This window comes from Ictalurus furcatus, chromosome 15, assembly GCF_023375685.1.
Source record: "Ictalurus furcatus strain D&B chromosome 15, Billie_1.0, whole genome shotgun sequence".
NCBI classification, from domain to species: Eukaryota; Metazoa; Chordata; class Actinopteri; order Siluriformes; family Ictaluridae; genus Ictalurus; species Ictalurus furcatus.
The window spans coordinates 102,501-126,788 of record NC_071269.1 but is presented as its reverse complement, the minus strand read 5'-3'; the positions used below and the strand labels follow the sequence as shown (position 1 = coordinate 126,788).

Genomic DNA, 24,288 nt, shown 5'->3' with positions numbered 1-24,288 from the left:
CAGTACGGAGAAGCAGTCTCTCAAAGTATAAGATTATCTTTATCTTTAATTATCTTTAATAATTGAATTGAATTGAATTTGATTTGTTTGATTTGTTTGATTTGTTGTTTGATTCGCTTTTAACAACGACACTGTCTCAAAGCAGCTTTACAGAAACAAACACAGCATACAGATTTTAAGTGTGTGAATTTATCCATAATAGTTTAAGAGAGTTACATAACAATGAAATGTCATAAGTGTTTTATTTTATTACATTTTTTAAATTTCAGGTGGACTTTGATGACTACGAGGGAATGATAAGTTTCCTGAATGTCAACGGGAATCATTGAATATTTTTGGTGAACACATTTTATAGTCCTTTTTTAATATACATGAGACACTGTTATATTACTTTCTTCTATAGAGGATGTTCATAATTTGGTTGGCTTGAAAAATCACATTGAATAAATGTTCAGATGAGCCAAGACTATTCAAACACCAACCATCAAAACTCAAAGATAAACTAACCAGTAGCTGCGGGGGTTTCCTCTGGGTACTCCGGTTTCCTCCCCCAGTCCAAAGACATGCATGGTAGGCTGATTGGCGTGTCTAAAATGTCCGTAGTGTATGAATGGGTGTGTGAGTGTGTATGTGATTGTGCCCTGTGATGGATTGGCACCCTGTCCAGGGTGTACCCCGCCTTGTGCCCCATGCTCCCTGGGATAGGCTCCAGGTTCCCCGTGACCCTGAAAAGGATAAAGCGGTATAGAGGATGGATGGATGGATGGATGGATGGACTAACCCATACAAGGCCATATGCTTTTCACTGTCTCTACACCACACACAAGAGTCTGGAATAGTTGAATGTATGAATGAATGAATTCATTCATTAATCCATCCATCCATCCATCCATAATTTTAACTTTCAGACGAGACTTTTTCAAATCAACCTAAAAGTTTTTCTACAAAACTTTGTTTTGTAGTTTCATTCTAGTTTCATCTATTTTTATCTTGCACAATATCTCCATGCAGCATCCAGCCAGGTGTTTGTGGTAGACCGAGCAGGACATGATGAAGAAGCAAAATCCATGCATGCAGCCACTAGATTTCAGTAATATTTTTAGCTTGTTATAAACTGTACTTACAAAGATGGGTTACAAATTAGAAAGAAAGCATGACTGTGTGAAGAGGCCCACTTCTTTTTGTTGTGTTTTCTTGTCATGGGGTATTGAACGGTGAATTATATGCTGTGTCCTTGTGTCCTTTTCTATCACCGGATCTTTAGTAAATTAAACAAAAAATTAGATTTTGGACCAAACTGTCAGCGTTCTCCAGTATCATCTTGAAAATGTAAAAATTTAGAAATATATTTTGAAAAAATGATGTTCTATCCCTCCTGTTGGTGTTCCAGAGGCTTGGCATAGCTCTTGCAGATCTCTCGATCGTTAACGATTATTTTCGTAAGAATAAAATGACAGGCTTTGAGTCTTTTACATTGTGTAAGTATACTAGTCTTCTCATAAGGTTTTTTTTAAATGCTGTCAAATCCTTACAATAATTTTACTTATTAACTTTTACTATAAGTAGCAAGCAATTCACAATAATTGTTAAGTGTAAAGTGAGTGAGATATTTAAAGACAATAATTACCATATACTACATATATAGGAAATTAGTAGTAATAGTAATAATGTTTTAATGTTTAATGTTATCCTGTCAATCATTTTGATTCACGTAACACACTTTTATCCCCAAACATTTTGTGTTTTAAGCACTAAAGGAAAATGGATAATGTTGCCTTTCTAATAATATCATTATATTTATATGGCCTGTAAAGAGAACGGAGAGCACAATGCAGAACATTCATTTAAATTGACTAACAAAGTGGGTCTCTTAAATAGAAACAAGATTCACAACAACATTTATTGTTTGGAATTTGTACTAACATTTGGTAAAAATATGGTTAAAAAGATTAACCTTAAAGTAGTTTAAATTACAAGAATGTGTTTTTATTGGTTTTGGGGCCTTTTTTTGCTTTATTGGGGTAGGGATAGTAGAGAATTGACAAGGCAATATAGGATAGAAGAGTGGGGGTGTGATCTGGAAACAAACCCTTCACTGTATGAGAGAAGCAATTGATTTTCAATTCAATTCAATTCAATTTTATTTGTATAGCGCTTTTTACAATAGACATTGTCTCAAAGCAGCTTTACAGAAATATCAACACGGTATACAGATATTAAAGGTGTGAATTTATCCCAACTGAGCAAGCCACTGAGTGGCGACGGTGGCAAGGAAAAACTCCCTAAGATGTTTTAAGAGGAAGAAACCTTGAGAGGAACCCGACTCAGAAGGGAACCCGTCCTCATCTGGGTAACAACAGATAGTGTGAAAAAGTTCATTATGGATTTATATGAAGTCTGTATGGCCTTAGGAGCAGCTGTAGTCCCAGCAGTCTGGAATTGGAGAAGATTTGAGCTCTATCCAGAGGCAGAAAGGATCAGGATCTCTAGTATCTCCATAAATTCGTGTGGGGCTCGGCAGAAGGAGAGAGGGAGAGAAAAGATTATTAGGACTGTGAAGTAGTAGAACAGAATCTAGTCAGGGTAGGCTTGAGTAAACAAATACATTTTAAGCCTAGACTTAAACACTGAGACTGTGTCTGTCCCGAACACTAATAGGAAGACTGTTCTATAACTGTGGGGCTCTATAAGAGAAAGCTCTCCCCCTGCTGTAGCCTTCACTATTCGAGGTACCGTCAAATAGCCTGCATCTTTTGATCTAAGTAGGCGTGGCGGATCATAGAAAACCAAAAGGTCGCTTAGATACTGTGGCGTGAGACCGTTTAGTGCTTTATAGGTTAATAAAAGTATTTTATAGTTAATGCGAGATTTTACTGGGAGCCAATGCAGTATTGATAATATCGGTGTGATATGGTCGTACCTTCTAGTTCTAGTTAGGACTCTAGCAGCTGCATTCTGGACTAACTGGAGCTTATTTATATTCCTACTGGAACATCCAGACAGTAAGGCATTACAGTAATCTAGTCCAGAGATGACGAAAGCATGAACTAATATTTCTGCATCATGTAGTGACATTATATTTCTTATCTTAGAAATATTTCTGAGATGAAAGAAGTCTATCCTAGTAATATTATCTACATGAGCATCAAATGATAGGCTGGAGTCAATAATCACTCCAAGGTCTTTAACTGCTGTACATGATGAAACAGAAAGACCATCCAGAGTAACCATGTGATCAGAAAGATTACTTCTAGCTACACGTGGTCCTAGTATAAGTACTTCTGTCTTATTAGAATTAAGTAGAAGGAAGTTAGTTAACATCCAATGCCTAATGTCCTTTACACATTCCTCAACTTTACTAAGCTTCTGTCTGTCCTCTGGCTTCGCTGAAACATACAGCTGTGTATCATCAGCATAACAGTGGAAGCTAATTCCATGCTTACGAATAATTTGACCTAGGGGTAGCATATATAAAGTAAAAAACAGTGGGCCTAAAACAGAACCCTGCGTAACTCCAAAGGTAACCTCGGTATGCCCGGAGAAGTCTCCATTTACATCTACGAACTGATAACGATCGGTCAGATAAGACCTTAGCCAGGAGAGGACTGTTCCCTTAATGTCAACAACATTTTCTAATCTATCAAGGAGAATAGTGTGATCTATAGTATCAAAAGCTGCACTAAGGTCAAGTAACACAAGCAGCGAGACACAACCCTGATCAGAGGTCATTAGAAGGTCATTTACTACTTTAACTAACGCTGTCTCTGTGCTATGATGAGGTCTAAATCCTGACTGATACATTTCATGAATGTTATTCCTATGTAAGTACGAGCATAACTGCTTTGCTACAACCTTTTCTAATATCTTGGAGATGAAGGGGAGATTTGATATTGGTCTATAGCTGGACCAAATCCAGTGTACTAGTGGTGATGGGACTTGCAGACACTGAAGTTTCTTGATTATCTGATGACGCTGAATTGAGTTAAAGGCGGAGCTAAAGTCAATGAAAAGAAGTCTGGCATAGCACACTCCTTCTCAGAAATCTGCTTGCAGCCGTGGATAGCTTCCTTTTCTGCTCTGTCCAGGTATTTCATACATTCTCTACCCCTAGCCAGTTCAGGTATTTCATGTGTTCCAGCTCAAGCACACCTGGAAGCCCTTGATTAGTTGCATCAACAGTGCTTGAGACAACACCTGTTCTGCATATCTGTGCTGTTGTGAGGGATTCTGTTCAGGAGGTTGAATAATTTTGAAACTGGAGAAATCATTATAAGTTGCATTTTCAGTTGAATTTGGGGAAACCACTTGAAGCATTCATTGTGTCGAACTATTTCAATTGCTTTTGTTTTGATTTGTTCATTGTAAACAGCTGGAAGTCTGTAAATTTTGACAATAAACCTGATTTGCAGTATGGATTGAATAATTTTCATTGCAACTCTATCTATCTATCTATCTATCTATCTATCTCAAACCGACTTTTATTATTAATAGGCTTCTTAAACATGCACTATCAGTATTTAAAAATGAATGAGCTTTGGTAACAGAATTCTGACCTGGAGCACAAGAAAAGCTAAAAGATGGGGTTGAAAACAGAAAAATCCATTTCCACAATGAAAAAAACTTTATGCACATTTCATGTACATTATTATGTACATTACAATATTATATTAGGGACGTCTCAGCATTCATTAACCAAGAAAAATAAGCCAAAACTATGCTTGACAAGTATAAGTTTTCACAATTCCTTACGACAATGAATAATTTCCCGTCTATCTATCGAGATTGTAACTGTCTTCAACCTCATCTTTTAGCTTTTCTTGTGCTCCAGGTCAGAATTCTGTTAACAAAGCTCGTTCATTTTTAAATACTGAAAATTTTTTTAAATATTGCATCTTTAAGTACTAATATTTAAGTACTAATCATTGTATCAAAATGGAACAAAATTGGCAAATGCAAATCAAATAGTGAGACACTGGCACTCAGTCTACTTTCTATATTTTATTAGCAATAATAAAACGATAGATATACTCCAAAACAGACAATTACAAAGATAGTCTAATTATAAGATAATCATTTATAGATCCGGTAAAACATTTACAGTTACAGTGGTAAAAACATTTATGTGATGATGATGATAATAATAATAATAATAATAATCATAACAATAATAATAATAATAATAATAATAATCATAGTAGATATATAATAGCTAATAACAATATATTTATAATAGCTAATAATAATAATAATAATAATAATAATAATAATGGGACACGGTTTCCACATGAAGTCTGCCATTTGGGACAGGGCCCTAGTTGTCAGTTAGTTAGTTAACAGCTGGATGAAATTTGTTTAATGACTTCTTATCAATAGGTGGCATCTTTGAGCGAACAAAATACACCTTAAAGTTGTTGCTCTTTCCGAAATACACCGTTTTCTTCTCCTCGAAAAAAGAAGTTTCGCCAAACACAAAACTAGCAAGAAGGAGTACATTTTACGCCAGGTTTACCTCAGGAGTCAGCCTGAGGACACTGATAGGAAAACCCGCGAAAATGTTTTTTTTTTTAATCTACTTTAAAAATAAATAAATAAACAAACAAACAAACAAAAGAATGTGACAGTAGTGTTTTTTTATTCTTTTTTATTTTTAAATATAATAAATCTATTTATTAAATATAATAAATAAGCATAATAGTAAATAAACATGACAAGCAATTGTTCTTGGTCTCTAACAAGTAATACAATAAACGTGACAAATGAACAGATGAGAGTGTACTCTGTCGCATGATATTTACGTCAGCGTCAGCGTGTACTCTGTCGCATGGTATTTACGTCAGCGTCAGCGTGTACTCTGTCGCATGGTATTTACGTCAGCGTCCGAATTCGCTCACTCAGTTTCCTTCACTACTTTCCCAAATAGTGGACTCAAATGTCATTCGCTATATAAGGAATAGTGAAGGAGTGAGCGATTTAAGACATAGCTTAAGATTCACAATATGTCAGTCGCTCAGCGGAAACGAGCTTGTCGTAAGCTTGTCGGTTTGGAGAAAACCGTATTATAAATGAAAATCTCGATTATGGTTAATTTAGTTTAGAATATAAGCTAAAACTTATTACTGTTGCCCGGACCAATATGGCGGTAACGTTGACGTACTATACAGCGGTCAATGCGGCGTCTATTTATATGTATATGGTCGGTGTCCTAAAGTATGTCGACCACGACCCAGAATGCAATGCGCCGTGACGTCGATTCCCGAACTCTATTGGGCAATCTTACGGCTATGAATGCTATGTGGAGAGTAGCGATGTCGGAGGAGGTTGGGAAGAAGATGCAGGCGGTGGTGGACCGGGTAAATCTGGCGGTTACCCGACGCCCAAAGGTTAGTTTTAAAAAATTTTTTATCCAGAACAGTGGGAGAAAACCCTTCGGGCTGAAATGCGCTGTGGAACTTTGCTCCATGTTGTCAGTCAGTGAGCTGCTGGTTGGGTTATGTAAGTGTTCAACCCTTTACACACAGTCGCTAAAGAGAAGGAGCCATTAATTCAGTAAGGTAATGTCGGCATGCACGATTAATACTAAGACTTATGGGCTCGTGTATATAAATTGTAATATTTAGCATGGTATTCACATATTAAAGTCGACGTTCAGAGCGTTTGTACGAGTCTCTGTGATGTCATGATACGGTACCGGGCGGATTTTGTAGATATGCTTGTTTAATTTAAAAAAAAAAAAAAAAAAAATTTTATCGTTTCTGGAATAACAATAAGAAATGTTCTCATACTGTGCTTATCCAATTTGTACTGAACCAGACGGTCTCTATAACAAACACTTTGCAAAAAAAAGAAGAAAAAAAAAGAAGCATTTTTACTATTGGTCTCAGACTTTTGAACACTGCTGTATGTTGCCACAAATGGCAGGTTATGTGTCTCTTTTGGAATGAAGAGCCGGTTGAGGAGTGCGACCCAGAGACACCAAGACACACTCTGGGACTGCTGAGTTTTGCTGCTGATCACTTAGTAAAAACATTGGGAGAGCTACATACCTTGTAGATGCAAAGAGTATTCTTTGAAGGGAAACCTGTGGCGTGTTCCTTGCTATCCCCAGTATTCTCTCTCATCAGAAGACATAGGGAGCTCCCCTGTGTAAACGGATAGACCCACAAGGTGGATCGGTCATTGTCTTGGTGTACAGGTCAGCCAACCCCTGCTATAACCTGCCACTCTATGAGGAGTGTCTCCTCCTCAGGGCCATTATCAGGGTCAGGAGCCTAGCTAAAGACAGGACAGGGTTGACTAACCGCAGTGTAAATCCATGTAGAGTGATTTACAGTAATTATTGTGAGGAGAAATAAAACGATGATTAACAGTCTCCCTGGGTCCCATTTATCAACCATACATGTGCATAGTTTTGTGCATAAACCATTTATATGCACAGGTCTACACACAGAATGTGATTTATGAAGTTCTTCTTGTGTTTGAGGATTTCCACACACTCCTGACCATGTGTATACATGCGTAAGAAGGTAAATTGAGGAGGCACTCAACACACCTATTGTCAATCATTTCAGTATAATTGACAGTGTAAATACTGATTTCATTGCTCACAACAAGATACAGAAAAGTGACACAAAATTATAAGATTGGGACGATGCTTTACTTGTAGATTTGGCATACAGGGCTTTCGAAAGGAAGGAAAGTATTTTTTAAGGAGTGCTGGAAACTTTGAAACTTAGCTGATAAGTGGTTCATCATTCAGTGAGTGTGATTTTAGTCCATCACTATTTCAGGGTTTCAAGCCACAGGCAAATTTCAAGAAATATGAGACGGGTCTGGCATTTCCCAACCATGAGTCCAATAATGACCGTGTCTTCCCAAGGCTCAAAATTATGCTCCTGAAATTTAATCTGTGCGACCTTAAAGTATATTTGGGTGCATTTATGCGAGTGTAAATAATTGTTGTGGTGTGACCTGTTTTCATTTCTTTACAAAATGTTCGCTAATTACTGCATGGTATGTGCCTGCTGTGAGCTGATACCACCGTTCTATCAAACATTACATAACCAATTAAGCTTCATCTTTACATTCTTAACTTTAATGCAGAGTTTAAATTGGTTAATATTAGCTGTCAATCACTCCCTCTCACTGCACTCCATTGTCATGTGACAGGGAGCTAACTAACATGCTAAATGTAAAGAGCTGAAGAGAGAAGATGAAAAGAACACAGAGATTTCTTTTGTAAGTCGCCTAAAATTACAGATAATGTAATTCCTGTAGTTGATGATGGCGATTATTTGGTGAATGTGGTGGCCACACAAAATATTGACACTTTAGGCCCAATTTGGACATTTTCACTTAGGGGTGTACTCACTTTTGTTGCCAGCGGTTTAGACATTAATGGCTGTGTGTTGAGTTATTTTGAGGAGACAGCAAATTTACACTGTTACACAAGCTGTACACTCACTACTTTACATTGTAGCAAAGTGTCATTTCTTCAGTGTTGTCACATGAAAAGATATCATCAAATATTTACAAAAATGTGAGGGGTGTAGTCACTTTTGTGAGATACTGTGTGTGTGTGTATGTATGTATATATATGTGTGTGTGTGTATGTATGTATGTATATGTGTGTGTGTGTGTGTGTGTGTGTGATATATATATATATATATATATATATATATATATATAATATATAAATATATTATATATTATTATATATATTATATAATATAAATGTTAATTATTAATAAAAGATATACATCCAAACTGAACCACCAAAAGTAATATTCCATATAACAAATAAAAATAGACATCCAAAATGAATGAAAAAACACTTCAAAATGTGTCAGTGATAGTTTTTCTTCGCCTCTAGAGGCCACTCTTGTACTGTATAATGACAGTGGGCCCTTCTCAGTCGCTAATGTAACAGACACCACCGGGGGGGGGGGGAACTCTCAACACAAAAAAATAAAAACTAACCACTATATAGCAGTCTCCTCACGGTATCCATCATCTCTCTCATTTTCCCCACAAAGTTTATTGCTCAAAACTGATTTGTAAATGATACAGTGAAATGCTGGGAGTGATGGGTAAACAGTTGATAACCTGCCTATGGAGCCCCATTGGTGTAGACAGACCAAGGTTATTATCATTAATAAAAACTAGAGCTGCAACAATTAATTCATTGTGAAAATTGTTGTCAACGAATCTCATTATGGATTAGTTGGTCTGTGCGTGGTACATTTGCTCATTATGTTACTTCTGTTCTGAAACACGCTTCGAAGAGTAAATACTAAAGTTTTGTCCCAAATGATACACTTACACTATGCACAGTGTAATCTAGAGCAGTGTTTCTCAACCGGGGGGGATATATAAAGTTTATATTATATATAAGTATTTATGCATTACTTTTTATTGATGCAAAAAAGCACTGAAATAAACTACAGTCCTAAATTAATAATATATATTCTGGTGTGTGTGTGTGTGTGTGTGTGTGTGTGTGTGTGTGTGTGTGTTGGTTTCTTTTAAGTTTTGAGCAAACAGTCGTGTAAAGGTTTAGTCTGAAGTTTATATTTGTAACATTCAGTTTGTGGATTATATTTTAAATAAACAAAAAAGGGGTACTGAAAATTTGCCCCTATCCGATTAATTGATTAATCGATGAAAAATAATCGGACAACTAATCGATTATGAAAATACTCGTTAGTTGCAGCCCTAGTCAGTTTATTAAAAATGATTCCCAATTCTGCACCTATGTAATGGCAGCAAACAAAGTAACCCCTCCCTGCGAAGTTTTCCCATCTGACGCACAGAAAGCTGTTCGATATCAGTTTGTTGACAGGACAAGTCTATGGCTGTGATATGACTTCTGCTTTCTTAATGTTGGAGAGTAGATTGGACAGAATCAAACTTGAACTCTTCTTCTGTTGGTGGACCATTTTGCTTATTTTAAGCAATAATATCTAGAAAGCAAAGCAAAATTATCTGCCAATAGAATAAGAAAATTAAAAACTTAAAATTAGTAAAAAATATCTAGAAATAAGTTTAATAATTTTATATTTGGTTTAGTACAATCTTATAATAATAAGATAATATATATTATAAATAATAATATAGGACATAATAGATAAATTGGACTATATTCAAGATATTCACTTGCTAAGAAGACATACTTTTTTTTTTGCAGTGTACGTCAACATAAAGAAACCACTCGTACCTCTCAAGCCATTTCCCTTTAATTAAAGCGGGGTGTTGATTTGCAAATGGGGTAATGAGAGAAACTCAGTCACCTCTTTTGTTTTATTAATTTTTTTATTAGGAATATTGCTATTTTAAAAATGGATTTTGTGCTACTATTTTGAAATGTTACTGGGAATCTCATTCAAATAAACCACATGTAAATGAAGCGTATACTATTCTGACACTCTGCACTAGCGTAGGAAAAGCTGTGTCAAGAAATGCAAGCTCACACTTGCCACTAGACTGGTGAGTCAGGTCAAGGAATTTTCCTTTGTTTTTCAGTCATTTACGTTAAAAATATATCACAGACATTATTAAAATGTTCAAATATTACAGTAGTCCTAAATTATAGATCTGAAATTCTAAAGAGAAAAGTCAGGAGATCGAAAGAGTAGGGCCCCACACAGAACCACTTTGATATAGCAAAAAGCCTGTTTGCATGGTTCAGTCCACTGGACCACAGATCTGGCGCGCCCCCTTTTTTTTTTTTTTGGTTAGGTCAGTCTGGTGATGTCTGAAAACTTGTGTACAAAATTATGTTAATAGCCAACTGGCCCCAAGAACTGCGTCAACCCTTTTTTGGTCTTAGCTCCTGGGCAGGCCACAATCACTGCTGTCAATTTGGAGACACACCTGCCCATGGCCCAAGTGGAAGCCCAGATACCACACTTCTGCCCATCCAACTGCGGACTTCTTTGTTAGAGGAAGGAGAGGGATGAGAGAGCTGCCTGGACTAGGATCTGCTGTCAGGTGATCCTCCAACAGCTGAATGGCTTTGCCCAGGGACCCTGTGCCAGTGGCACTTAAGCCATTCTGTTGTTCCTTCTGGGTGCTATGTGATGACCTGCTTCAGCACCACCAGCTCAATGACATGTTCTACATCCTGCTACTCCTCCAGCAGCCACCGCCGACATCGGTCCTTCAGCTGCTGTGCATAGAGGCAGCCTGTCTCAATGAGCTTCAGGGATTGGAAACTGCTGGGTGGCTTGGGTCATTCCCACGCACACCACCCTTCCTTCCAATGAACAGGTGCTGTGCCTACGGCTTATGTGTGGAATACTGTATGCAGAGTCGAACCATGGAAGGCTGCTGGACCAGACATTCCTGGCAGAGTGCTCAGAGGATGTGCAGACCAGCTGGCAGATGTTCTCGCTGACTTCAACATCTTCCCGAGCAGTGCTGCTATTCCAATATGCTTCAAGTCCACCGCCATTGTCCTCATGCCAAAGAAGTCTTAAGTGTCCTCTCTCAATGACTACTGTCTGGCATATATATATATATATACACACACACACTGTACTGCATTATAACAACTTCCTGCTTTATGGTGAAACATCAAACTTTGTGAGACCACCATGCCCACGCTGTGCAGTGAAGGCATGGTGGTCTCACAAAGTTTGATGTTTCACCATAAAGCAAGAAGTTGTTATAATGCAGTACAGTGTGTGTGTGTGTGTGTATGTGTGTGTATATATACATATAATATAATATAATATAATATAATATATATATATATATACACACAGTATCTCACAAAAGTGAGTACACCCCTCACATTTTTGTAAATATTTGATTATATCTTTTCATGTGACAACAGTGAAGAAATGACACTTTGCTACAATGTAAAGTAGTGAGTGTACAGCTTGTCTAACAGTGTAAATTTGCTGTCCCCTCAAAATAACGCAACACAGCCATTAATGTTTAAACCGCCGGCAACAAAAGTGAATACACCCCAAAGTGAAAATGTCCATATTGGGCCCAATTAGCCATTTTCCCTCCCCGGTGTCATGTGACTTGTTAGTGTTACAAGGTCTCAGGTGTGAATGGGGAGCAGGTGTGTTAAATTTGGTGTCATCGCTCTCACACTCCCTCATACTGGTCACTGGAAGTTCAACATAGTACCTCATGGCAAAGAACTCTCTGAGGATCTGAAAAAAAGAATTGTTGCTCTACATAAAGATGGCCTAGGCTATAAGAAGATTGCCAAGACCCTGACACTGAGCTGCAGCACGGTGGCCAAGACCATACAGTGGTTTAACAGGACAGGTTCCACTCAGAACAGGCCTCGCCATGGTCGACCAAAGAAGTTGAGTGCACGTGCTCAGCGTCATATCCAGAGGCTGTCTTTGGGAAATAGAGGTATGAGTGCTGCCAGCATTGCTGCAGAGGTTGAAGGAGTGGGGGGTCAGCCTGTCAGTGCTCAGACTATACGCCACACACTGCATCAAATTGGACTGCATGGCTGTCAGAAGGAAGTCCCATCTCTTCTAAAGATGTACAAGAAAGCCCGCAAACAGTTTGCTGAAGATAAGCAGACTAAGGACATGGACTACTGGAACCATGTCCTGTGGTCTGATGAAACCAAGATAAACTTATTTGGTTCACAAGGTGTAAAGCGTGTGTGTTGGCAACCAGGTGAGGAGTACAAAGACAAGTGTGTCTTGCCTACAGTCAAGCATGGTGGTGGGAGTGTCATGGCCTGGGGCTGCATGAGTGCTGCCGGCACTGGGGAGCTACAGTTCATTGAGGGAACCATGAATGTTAACATGTATTGTCACATACTGAAGCAGAGCATGATCAGTATACAGTATTCCAGCATGATACTGACCCCAAACACACCTCCAAGACAACCACTGCCTTGCTAAAGAAGCTGAGGATGAAAGTGATGGACTGGCCAAGCATGTCTCCAGACCTAAACCCTATTGAGCATCTGTGGGGCATCCTCAAACGGAAGGTGGAGGAGCACAAGGTCTCTAACATCCACCAGCTCTGTGATGTCATCATGGAGGAGTGGAAGAGGACTCCAGTGTCAACCTGTGAAGCTCTGGTGATCTCCATGCCCAAGAGGGTTAAGGCAGGGCTGGAAAATAATGGGGGCCACACAAAATATTGACACTTTGGGCCCAATATGGACATTTTCACTTAGGGGTGTACTCACTTTTGTTGCCAGTGGTTTAGACAATAATGGCTGTGTGTTGAGTTATTTTGAGAGGACAGAAAATTTATACTGTTTCACATGCTGTACACTCACTACTTTATATTGTAGCAAAGTGTCATTTCTTCAGTGTTGTCACATGAAAAGATATAATCAAATATTTACAAAAATGTGATGGGTGTACTCACTTTTGTGAGATACTGTGTATATATAATATAGGCCTTTAAATGAGCCTGACCAAATATGATGTCGATCCGATGAAATCTCTAGGAGGAGTTTATTAAAGTACGAAGCCTGGAAATGGCAAAAACATAGCAAAAATTTAAGAGAAAAATCAAAATGGCTGACTGTTGAGTTTAGGGCATGGGTTCAAGAGATGGTTTTTGTATGTATTGGCATGTTACACACATTTCCTGAATTTCGTACGTGTAGGTAAATCATAGCGCGAGGCGCACATTGTTGAATTTTTGTAGGTGGCGCTATCTAGCCATTTTGCCATGCTCAATTCTGGAGCCCCTATCAGGTGTAAATTTTCACTGGTTCTGATGTGTCTTGAAACTTTGCAGAAAAGAATAATAATAAACGGAACAGATCCAATAGGGCTTCACACCAGCAGTGCTTGGGCCCCAATAATAAATTAGGACTGTAGTTTTATTATTAGTGTTTTTGTGCATTCATAAAAAATAATGCGTAAATACTATTATATAATGTAAACTAGGGCTGCAACTAATGATTATTTTCATAATCGATTAGTTGGCAGATTATTTTTTTTAGGTTAATCGGATGGGGCGGAGCAAACTTTCAGTATGTTACAAACATAAACTTCAGACTAAAACTTCACACAACACACACACCCCAGAACATATATTATTAATTTAGGACTGTAGTTTAATTCGGTGCTTTTTGTGCATCCATAAAAATAATGCATAAATTCTATAAAAAATAATATCCGTATTATATATAAAATTTATTTTATAGTATTTATGCATTATTTTTTATGGATGCACAAAAAGCACAGAATTAAACTCCAGTCCTAAATGAATAATAAAACACTTTCACTGCACCGTGTGTTTCTGTTACTCGCTGTCTTTAGACATATTTTATTTTTGATCATAGTGTTTTAATGAGACATTACAGATCTTACTCGCTACACTCTGTATCAGCGTGTCTACACTGCGCGTGATCAGCAACGCGGCCTCGTTACTAACACATCACTTCCGTTATAATAAACTACAGAATTTACACTGCAGGCGCGCAGATACAACATATAATCACAATAAACTTAAATTAAACTAAACCTTTTAAGCAGCTTGCACCAGTTTCCCCAACCCCTTACACGCAGTGGAGTATTTTGGATATAAACACAAGTTTGTGCTCGTGCATCAGTTTGATTTCCACAGTGTTTAAATGCCCCCCTGCCTTGGAGGACTTGGAGGTTACACACGTTCTTCCTCAGTCACGTGATGATTTCTCCTCCGTCTGATGGTGACGGTGCCATCCAATTGTGCTATGGTCAGTGTGGTAAATTGCACTTATTTTCTGCTAGCTATGAGAGAGAGCAGCTCACCTTTACTCAAAGAAAACCGTATTCACTGCCACCTCCGTTTCAAGTATTGGAGTTAATATACAACACATACGAATACCTCAGTGTTGCCAACTCTCGCGAAACAAATACGCAACTGCAGCTTCAAAAACAAGCCTAAAATTATTATAGTCTGTTACGACCTCTGTGTAAACAAACTCAATAAATGAGGCTGAAACATTAAACTGAAACCACTTGCAGTTTGAAAATCAAATACAGAATTTCTTTAATAAAAAGAAATCAAACGTCAAAGCTGATGGGGAGGACAGGCACTATCCACTCATCTCTGAGCACCTGTGAGCAGAATATAGTTGGAGAGATGAAAAAGGGCATGACAATAGAAGCATATTAATGTTTGGGTTTTTTTGTGTTATAACTTGTAATAATTGTGGAAGGGCGAAATACACTACAGCACTGATATTGTGAGGCTGTGAGTAGACAGTGTCAATGCATTGGGGAAAATAGCAACCATAAATGTAAAAAACACCCACGACTTTTTCAAGAGATTTCAGAAAAAAAGAAGCCCAAAGACTTGGAAACTCAAGTCATCAGATTCATCTGTGCAGAGGAACAGTGCCGAAGCATAGCCCATGTATATTTATTTTTATAAAAACAACCACAACTCCACAAATAACTTGCAATTTTATGTTTCAAACAGAGATGGCGATAGAGAAGCAAAAGTTCAGCACTGCAGCTTTAATATGTAATAAGTTCTCCAGGGTTCTGTGCAGCCACCAGAGTTCCTCCACACCAAACTTGTCAAACCATATCTTAATGGACCTCACTTTGTACGCAGGGGCACAAAACAAGCACCGTCATGCTGGAAGAGCCCTCCCCAAACTGCTGCCACAAAGTTGAAAGCATACAATTGTCTAAAATGTCTGTGTGCTGTAGCATTATTACCCTTCACTAAGGGGCCTTGCCCAAATCTCATGAACTGAATGGTGGCATAGGTGCCACTTTATGATACTGACATGTTTCAAGTCACTGAGCTCTTGTTTGTCTATTGAGATTGCATGGGTATGTGCTTTATTTTATTTGGCTGACGCACCCACTCAATAATTAGGAGTGGTGTCCATGTACTTTTGTCCATATACAGTGCTGTGAAAAAGTATTCTGTTTTTGTGCACATATCATACTAAATAATTTTAAACCTTCAAACCAAATACAACCTGAGTAAACACACAGTAAAGTTTTTATTATTATTATTATTTTACTTTTAACACCCATCACCCATGTGAAAAACTAATTGCTCCCTTAAACTTAAAATCTAGTTGTACCACCTTTAGGAGCAAAAATTGCAACCAAACACTTCCGATAACTGGAGATCAGTCTTTCATAACACTGTGGTGGAATTCTGGCCCACTCTTCTTTGCAGAACTGCTTTAGTTCAGCCACACTGGAAGGTTTTTGAGAATAAACTGCCCATTTAAGGTCCTGCCACAGAAACTCAGTGGGTTCAAGTCAGGAGTTTGGCTAGACTGCTCCAAAACTTTAATTTAGCTTTTTTTGAGCGATTCAGAGGTGGACTTATTCCTGTGCTTTGGATAGTTGTCTTACTGCATAATCCAGTTGTTCTTGAGTTTCAAATTATGGACTGAATACCGGACATACTCCTTTAGGATTTTCTGGTAGAGAGTAGAATTCATGTTTCCATATATTATTGCAAGTTGCCCAGGTCCTGAAGCAGCAAAGCATCTCCTCACCATCACATTGCCACCACCATGCTTGACCTATGATGTTCTTTTTGTGGAGTTCGGTGTTTGGTTTATCTAACAAGACGTGTGGCCAGATATAAGGGGACCCCTGTCTTCCAAACAGTTCCACTTTCTCCTCAATCCACAGAACATTCTCCCAAAAGCTTTGAGGATTATCAAGGTGTTTTGGAAAAAATCAGACAATGTTCTTCAAGGTTAGCAGTGGTTTTCACCTTGCCACTCTTCCATGGAGCCATTTTTGCCCAGTGTCTTTCTGATAGTGGAGTCATGAACCACTATCTTTAATCCACTATCATAATCCACTATCTTAACCACTACCTTTATTTGATGCAAGAGAGGCCTGTAGGTTCTTTGATGTTGTCCTTGGCTCTTTTGTGACTTCCTGGATGAGTAGTTGCTGTGCTCTTGGAGGAATTTTGGAAGGTCTGCCACTTCTCGGAAGGTTCACTACTGTGCTGTGTTTTTCCATTTGGAGATAACGGCTCTCACTGTGGTTCTTTGGAGTCCCAGAGCCTTTGAAATAGCTTTGTAACCCTTCCCAGACTGATGTACTTCAATCACCTTCTTACTCATCATTTCTGGAATTTCTTTCAATTTTGGCACAGTGTGTTACTCTGTAAGACCTTTTAACCAACTTCATGCTGCTGTAAAAGTTCTATTGAAGTGTTGATGTGATTGAACAGGGTTTGCTGTAATCAGGTCTGGTTGTGTCTAGTCCAGCTGAACCCCATTATCAATGCGGTTTCATAGATTTGGGGAATTAGTAACTATGGTGGCAAATACATTTTCACACAGGACCAGTTGGTATTGGATAACTTTTTGTTTGAATAAATATCATTTAAAAACTTTTTTTTTTTGTTTTCATTTCTGAAACAATTTAGTATGAGATGTACACAAAAACAGAAGCAATCAGGATGGGGGCAAATACTGTTTTACAGTGCTCTAATGTAGATTTCGATCCCTAATGAACAAGCCAGGATTGCACCAGTGGCAAGGAAAAACTCCCTAAGTCGATATTAAAATGAGAGATTGACAGGAACCAGACTTAAAAGGGAAATAATGCTCTTCTGGGTGACACCAGCTGATACAATTATAAGTCATTATTCTTCCATATCTTTATGCTATAAAGTCAAACAGTACTGAATGTATTGAAATGATCTTCAGTATGAGCATCAATGTGTGTTTTTTTTTTTTTTTTTTTTTTTTTTTTTTTTTTTTTTTTTTTTTCCAGTAATGTTACGCTCTAAATATATAGGATCCAAGAGAACTCAACCACAGAACAATGGATGAGACTTGGGCAGTAAATGTGATCTTTAGGCTCCAAGAGAGACCATCCACAGTAATCTTTATGGTATTCATGTGGCAGCAGAAGTAAATCATCATAACGACCAAGCCGATCCCGCTTTATAGGTCATTAGTAGTATTTTATAAATCAATGAAAAGTTTTACTGGGACCCAATGTAATGTGGATAAGACTGGGGTGATGTGAACAATCTGGTTCTGAATCTTCTGGTTCTAATAAAGATGCTGGCTGCTGCATTCTGGACAAACTGAAGATTGTCTATGCACCTACAGAAACATCCTGACTGCAAGGCTATACACATTTGTCCAACCTAGAGATAACATCATATTTTCTCCTATAATCAAAGACTGTACCAGAGCTCCTATTCAAAAATATTCACCACAGTATTGTTTCACATATAGATGAGTAAATGATTCATAATCCCATTATCCAGTGATACCCAAAAGAAGCTGGATTCCCTCATCAGTAGAGGCTTGTGACCATAGATTTGGGTGGGACAAGCCAACATTAATAAGGACATAGCCTCAAACAAAATTAAGTAGAGACATCATACTTGATTCATTCTACAGTGGCAAGAAAAAGTATGTGAACTTTTTGGAATTTCATGGTTTTCTGCATAAATTTTGTCATAAAATGTGATCTGCTCTTCATCTACGTCAAGGGTATTGACAAATATAATGTGCCTAAAATAATAACACAATGAATTCTGATCCCTCATGTCTTTATTGAACACACTCATTCAACATTCAAAATGGCAGTGGAAAAACTAAGTGAACCCTTACAATTAATAACTGGTTGACGCCCCCCCAAGGCCGCTTTTGTTTTTCTGAAGCCATTCTGTTGTGGACTTGCTCCGGTGTTTTGGGTCGCTGTCCTGTTGCATCACCCAACTTCTACACGGTTTCAGCAGACGTACAGACATTCTCACATTATCCTGAAGAATTGTCTGATATACTTGGGAATTCATCTTCCCCTCAATGATTGCAAGCTGGCCGGGACCTGATGCAGCAAAGCAGGCCCAAATCATGATGTCTCCTCCACCATACTTTACGGTTGGGATGATGTTTTCATGATGATAGGCCGTGCCCTTTCTACACCAGATGTGGTGCTGTGTGCTTTTTCAAAATAGTTCAATCTTAGTTTCATCAGTCCACAAAACATTTTGCCAGTACCGCTGTGGAGTGTCAATGTGCTCTTTTGCAAACTTCAGGCGTGCAGCAATGTTCTTTTTAGTAAGCAGTGGCTTCCTTCGTGGTGTCCTGCCGTAGATACCCTGCTTGTTCAATGTTTTACGTATTGTAGACTCATGAACAGAGATGTTAGCCAGTTCCAATGATGCCTTCAAATCCTCGGCTGTCGTTCGGGGTTGTTTCTTTACCTCATTGATGAGTCTTCGTTGTGCTCTTGGTGTCATTTTGACTGGGCGCCCACTTCTTGGTAGAGTAGCAACAGTCCCAAAGTGTCTCCATTTGTAGAATGTTTGCCTAACTGTAGACTGGTGAATTTCTAAAGTCTTTGAAATCACTTTGTAACCCTTTCCAGCTTTATGTAAATCAACAATTCTTGATCGTAGATCCTCTGAAAGATGTTTTTGGCGAGGCATGGCTCACATAACCGTGTGCTTCTTGTGCAGATCAAACTCCGAAAGTTTGAGGGGTTTTTATCAGTGAAAGTAGCTGTAGTCTACACCTCCAAACTCCTTTTCTTATCGAGACTCCAGGTGTGCTAAAACCTGACTCCAGTTAGATTTTTTGAGGTCATTAACTCTAGGGTTCACATACTTTTTCCACAAGCATTGAGGTTTTTTTTGGTTGTTCTCAATAAAGACATGAGGGATCAGAATTTTTTTTTGTTATTATTATTTTAGGCACATTATATTTGTCAATACCCTTGACTTAGATGAAGATCAGATCACATTTTATGACAAATTTATGCAGAAAACCATGAAATTTCAAAAGGTTCACATACTTTTTCTTGCCACTGTATAGGCTACTAACTAATGAGTTTTTAGAATAACCCTGTAAGAGGCAGTTGAGAGTCAAAAACAGTCGTTCAGCGTACAGTCTAGCAGCTCATTTCAAGTGGTTTTAGACGTACATTTTGTTCATATACATGTTAATAATTATCCGCAGTTGCCAGGTTTCACCAAAATTTCCAACCCTACTACATCTTCTCAAAACACACAAACACACTCTCAACATATAAAAATAAATAAATAAATAAACACTCCCTGAAACTAGCCCAATAAATTTCAAAATTGGAAAAAGTGAGACATTGGTTAAGCAGCACAAGTAGTGAAATAATATTCGAAATTTAAAATGGGCTCTGTAGTGATAATATAAGTGTTTTTAATATTGCTTATGAGACGGGAAGTGGCCTGTTGCCGTAGCTGATGTGCCAGTAAACGACTTGGCTTGTCGCCGTGTTCATAGTATGAACCACGAGTACGTAACAACAAGCGTTCCGCCTCTTTAGTCGAAATAAGATTAAATTCTGCCTGTAAGTCGAGACGCTGTTTAAGAAGTTCTGGAGAGGGGTTCAATGCACATCTCTGATCGAGGTTACTGATCGCAGATGTAAGTTCATTAACCCTAGCAGTAGGGATGTCACGATACCAAAACTCTAGTAGTTGGTACCGATACCACAAAAAGTACACAATACTTGATACCAAAGTCGATACCACAGTGTGGTTTAAAAAATATATACTTTTTTATAAAATAAAATAAACTCCTGGAGGACATCTTCCTCTGGCTAATACTGGCAAAGAGAGAGAGAGAGAGATATTTTAGTTATCAAACACTGTCTGACAATGACTAATTAAACAGTGCTAAGTGCTAATAACAAGCACTAAGGTGCACTCCTAAATGCGTGCACACACACACACACACACACACACACACTTCCTTATACTCTGAATGCAAGCATTAGTTTAAATTTAAATTTAGTTTAATCACTGATATGGTGGCAGGCCAAAAAGATTTATTAAAAGCATGAACATGTGAATAATTATTAGTGACATGAGGCTACATTTATCTGACAGGACACGGGCTGAATGGCGATGCATGGTGGAACATTAGGAGGTAGTTTATAACATCGCAATGCGTTAGCGTCGTTAACAAATAACTGTCTATCGCTAACATTACATGGAGCGTAACGTTAGCTGGTTTCACGACTACAATGCAGCTGCCTCAAACAAACATAATATAGGACCGTCTTTCAGGTGCTTCACCATATTCCAGGTGTTTCCTCGCTTTGTTTGAAATGAATGATAGCATCAGTTGCATCGGTTGAAACCGATACTAGCTTTCCTCTCTTTTGCTCTCAACGAGTCGGGGCGGAGCTAAACTTGTTAAGCTAAGCTAATCTTCTGTAGTTTTTCCCGTGTGCTTGTAGTTGTTGTTCTTATTCTTCACCACTTGTGGACCGACTAAAACACTTGCGCATTTTTGCTGCCCCCATCAGGTCCGGAAGAATTGCAACTTCGGTACATTCATTAGAAACGGTACCAACGCTACTCCAGAAAAACAAGTACCGTCATGTTTTAAGAATGTTGGTACCGAAGTATCGGTTCTCATCATATCCCTAGTTAATACAAATATTTACGAAATTTGCTGCTAATAAATGCAGAGAGGCCCTTTCTATTTTTTGTTGCTGAGTATAGTTCTGAAAACTGTTTTACTAACTGAAATGTTTCCTTTTTGCGCTTTTTTTCAGCCATAAGTAAAATGATAGCATTTAATTCTTGTTACTCCCAAAAGTGAATAGGGAGAAATTTTTAATAAAAAAAATTCATTATAATTCCACTGAAAGACAAATGCTATTGTTTTATATTTTTTATATATATATATATATATATATATATATATATATATATATATATATATATATATATATATATATATAAATATATAAATATAAAAGACATTTGGGTTTGAGCTCAAAAGATGAATATAAGATCAGAATTTCAGCTTTCATTTACTCATATTTACATCTAGATGTGTTAAACAATTTAGGACAAGGCACATTTTGTTTGAACCCTCACATTTTTTCAAGTGATCAATATTTTTGATAACTTTTTTTGACATTTCACATATTTTTGACATTTCACGTATTTTTGAAATATATATTGATCAATATCAATATATTTCAATATTAGAACATGTGACTTACTGGTTTTTCTTGCTGCCCAAGTGTGTCCTGTTAAATTGATTATTTATAGGAGAAAGGTATCACAATCCGGGGGGAAAGTATTTTAGTCCACATTCGGGGGACAACTGAAAGAAGCTGTAGTACAAGATGGAAAAGCAACGCAAAAGAAAAATGCAATGGTTTGGTGATGTCAGCTTGATGCAGTTATTGCAAGCAAGGGTTATGCAACCAAATATCTCTTCCATTACTGTTGCTTGCCTAGAAATTGGGTGGTCTGCCACAAAAGCTGTCATGTTTTAAGTTGTTTAATGCGTCTAGATGTAAATATCAGGAAATGAAAGCTGAAATTCTAATGTCGGCTCATATTCATCTTTTGATCTCAATCCCAAAAGTATTCAGTGTATAGAAAAAAGCAAAAGAATTGGCCTTGCTGTTCCGGTACTTTGGAAAGGCCTGTACCACTACATGTATAACCTAATCTACTTGTGGAAAAACATTAGCACAAATTTTAAACAGTATGTTTACAATGGGAAATGCTGATGATCACTTTATATAACATTATTTTTCTCATCACCTGAGGTAAAAATCACTGACTGCATTTAAACGTGTCATCATCTTTTGACTTGACTGATCATTGTTCAAGAAATTAGCATTGGGAAAATGATCATTGCTTAAGCTCATGAGCTTTGCAGATATTTCGGTAGCTGCAATCTGATTACAAACTGAATTGAGTCGATCTATGTCCATTTAGCAATGGCACATATCCAACAACTTCCAGATCATACCGTTCATTGTATGAGAAAAGCATACTTTGCTTGCAAAGATCATGTCAAGTAAGACACACATGCAATGGTAAAAACATCCGTCTTGCCTAAAGACTTGCCTAAAAACCTCACCAGCAGACAGCCTCAGCAATGGTAGAAAGTAACCTAAATTTTTTAAAAAAGTTGTTTTTATAAAATGTCATTTCTTATAGTAAAGATGTCAAGGTACATGTTATTGACAGAAAAACTAATGGACAGCTTGATTTTTTTTCAGTTTTATTTTTGGCTGTGTTTCAGAATTTAGCTACTGGGTTTTCCCGGATCATCATGCAATTATAAAATAAGTTAACAAGAGTTTTATTATTGTGAAGCATGTTTTATATCTTCTTTTCAAAGGAGTATTTAGGAAAAAATGCACTGACCAGTTGATGTTGATGACATTTCATAAGGAACATGGTTCACGTAATTTTAAATGATATTTCCCTATTTAACATTGCTTTTCATCTCTCCTCTGACAGACATTACCATGCATTGCACCTAGGTTAGTTGCTGTGAGTAAAACCAAGCCTCCAGACATGGTAGTTGAGGCTTATAAACATGGGCAGCGCAACTTTGGAGAGAACTATGTAAGTAAATTTAGAATGCCTAACTTGGTTATATATCACCTCTGTATTCTGCACTTTAATTCTCTAATGTATATATTTTGCACCTCCTCATAGGTAAATGAGCTTGTGGAGAAAGCTTCTCACCCTCTGGTACGTAGCCCTAATTGGAGATGGCTAATCTTGCTTAGCTAGAAATCTCAAACAATAAATGTCAGGAGATTTTAAGAGACTTCAAGTTTAACCTAACAAGTTTTTGAGTGTTCCTTATATCTGTATTCTTGTTAGAGCTCATGCCTGGCTCAATAAGACTACTAGTGACCCTAATTATCTTTTTAGAATGTTTACTCATACTTTACTGTCTGATTTATTTTTTTTATATTAGATTTTGACATCATGCCCTGAAATTAAATGGCATTTCATCGGGCATCTACAGAAGGGCAATGTTAATAAACTTTTAGGTAAGCAGGTTAGATCTGTCTTAAAGCGTACATCATAAATTTTTTGATAGAAGTTCACTTCTTTGCCTTTAATCTCCTAAACAACCTGTCTTTAACATGTTTAACATGTACATTAAATTTATTCTATTATATATTGTGGTTTTTGAGTTTTGTCCTTTTCTAAATTGGCCTATAGGTGTTCCAAATCTTGACATGGTTGAGACAATCGACTCTGTAAAACTGGCTGACAAACTTAACAGCTCATGGCAGAAGTTACGATCTTCTAACACCCAGGGGTTAAAGGTCATGGTTCAGATCAACACCAGCGGCGAGGAAAGTGTGTGTTCATTTTACTAACAGCCTGTTATATTGTGTTTGTATTCACCTGTGTTTGTCTCACTGCATACTTCAAGTAACTTTAAGCCGTGTAGTAGATCATGTATGACAGCAGGAGTTCTAAAGAAGAAATGTATCTGAATAACACTCATATTTAAATTCGTATTTAAAAAGCTATTTCTGCATATGTACATGCATACTATTTCTTATAGCACAGTAGGTC

General features: G+C 37.6%; 1 protein-coding gene across 1 annotated transcript in view; it reads left to right on the top strand.

Annotated features, from left to right (window-relative positions):
- Positions 1–5,895: 5,895 nt before the first annotated feature.
- plpbp (pyridoxal phosphate binding protein) overlaps positions 5,896–24,288 on the top strand; it is a 29,104-nt gene continuing 10,711 nt past the window's right edge. The window contains exons 1-5 of the mRNA XM_053643213.1: positions 5,896–6,380; positions 23,206–23,313; positions 23,407–23,442; positions 23,675–23,750; positions 23,926–24,066. Of these exons, the coding sequence (XP_053499188.1) occupies positions 6,210–6,380; positions 23,206–23,313; positions 23,407–23,442; positions 23,675–23,750; positions 23,926–24,066 (532 nt within the window). The 5' untranslated portion in view covers positions 5,896–6,209. The remainder of the gene's footprint in view (positions 6,381–23,205; positions 23,314–23,406; positions 23,443–23,674; positions 23,751–23,925; positions 24,067–24,288) is intronic.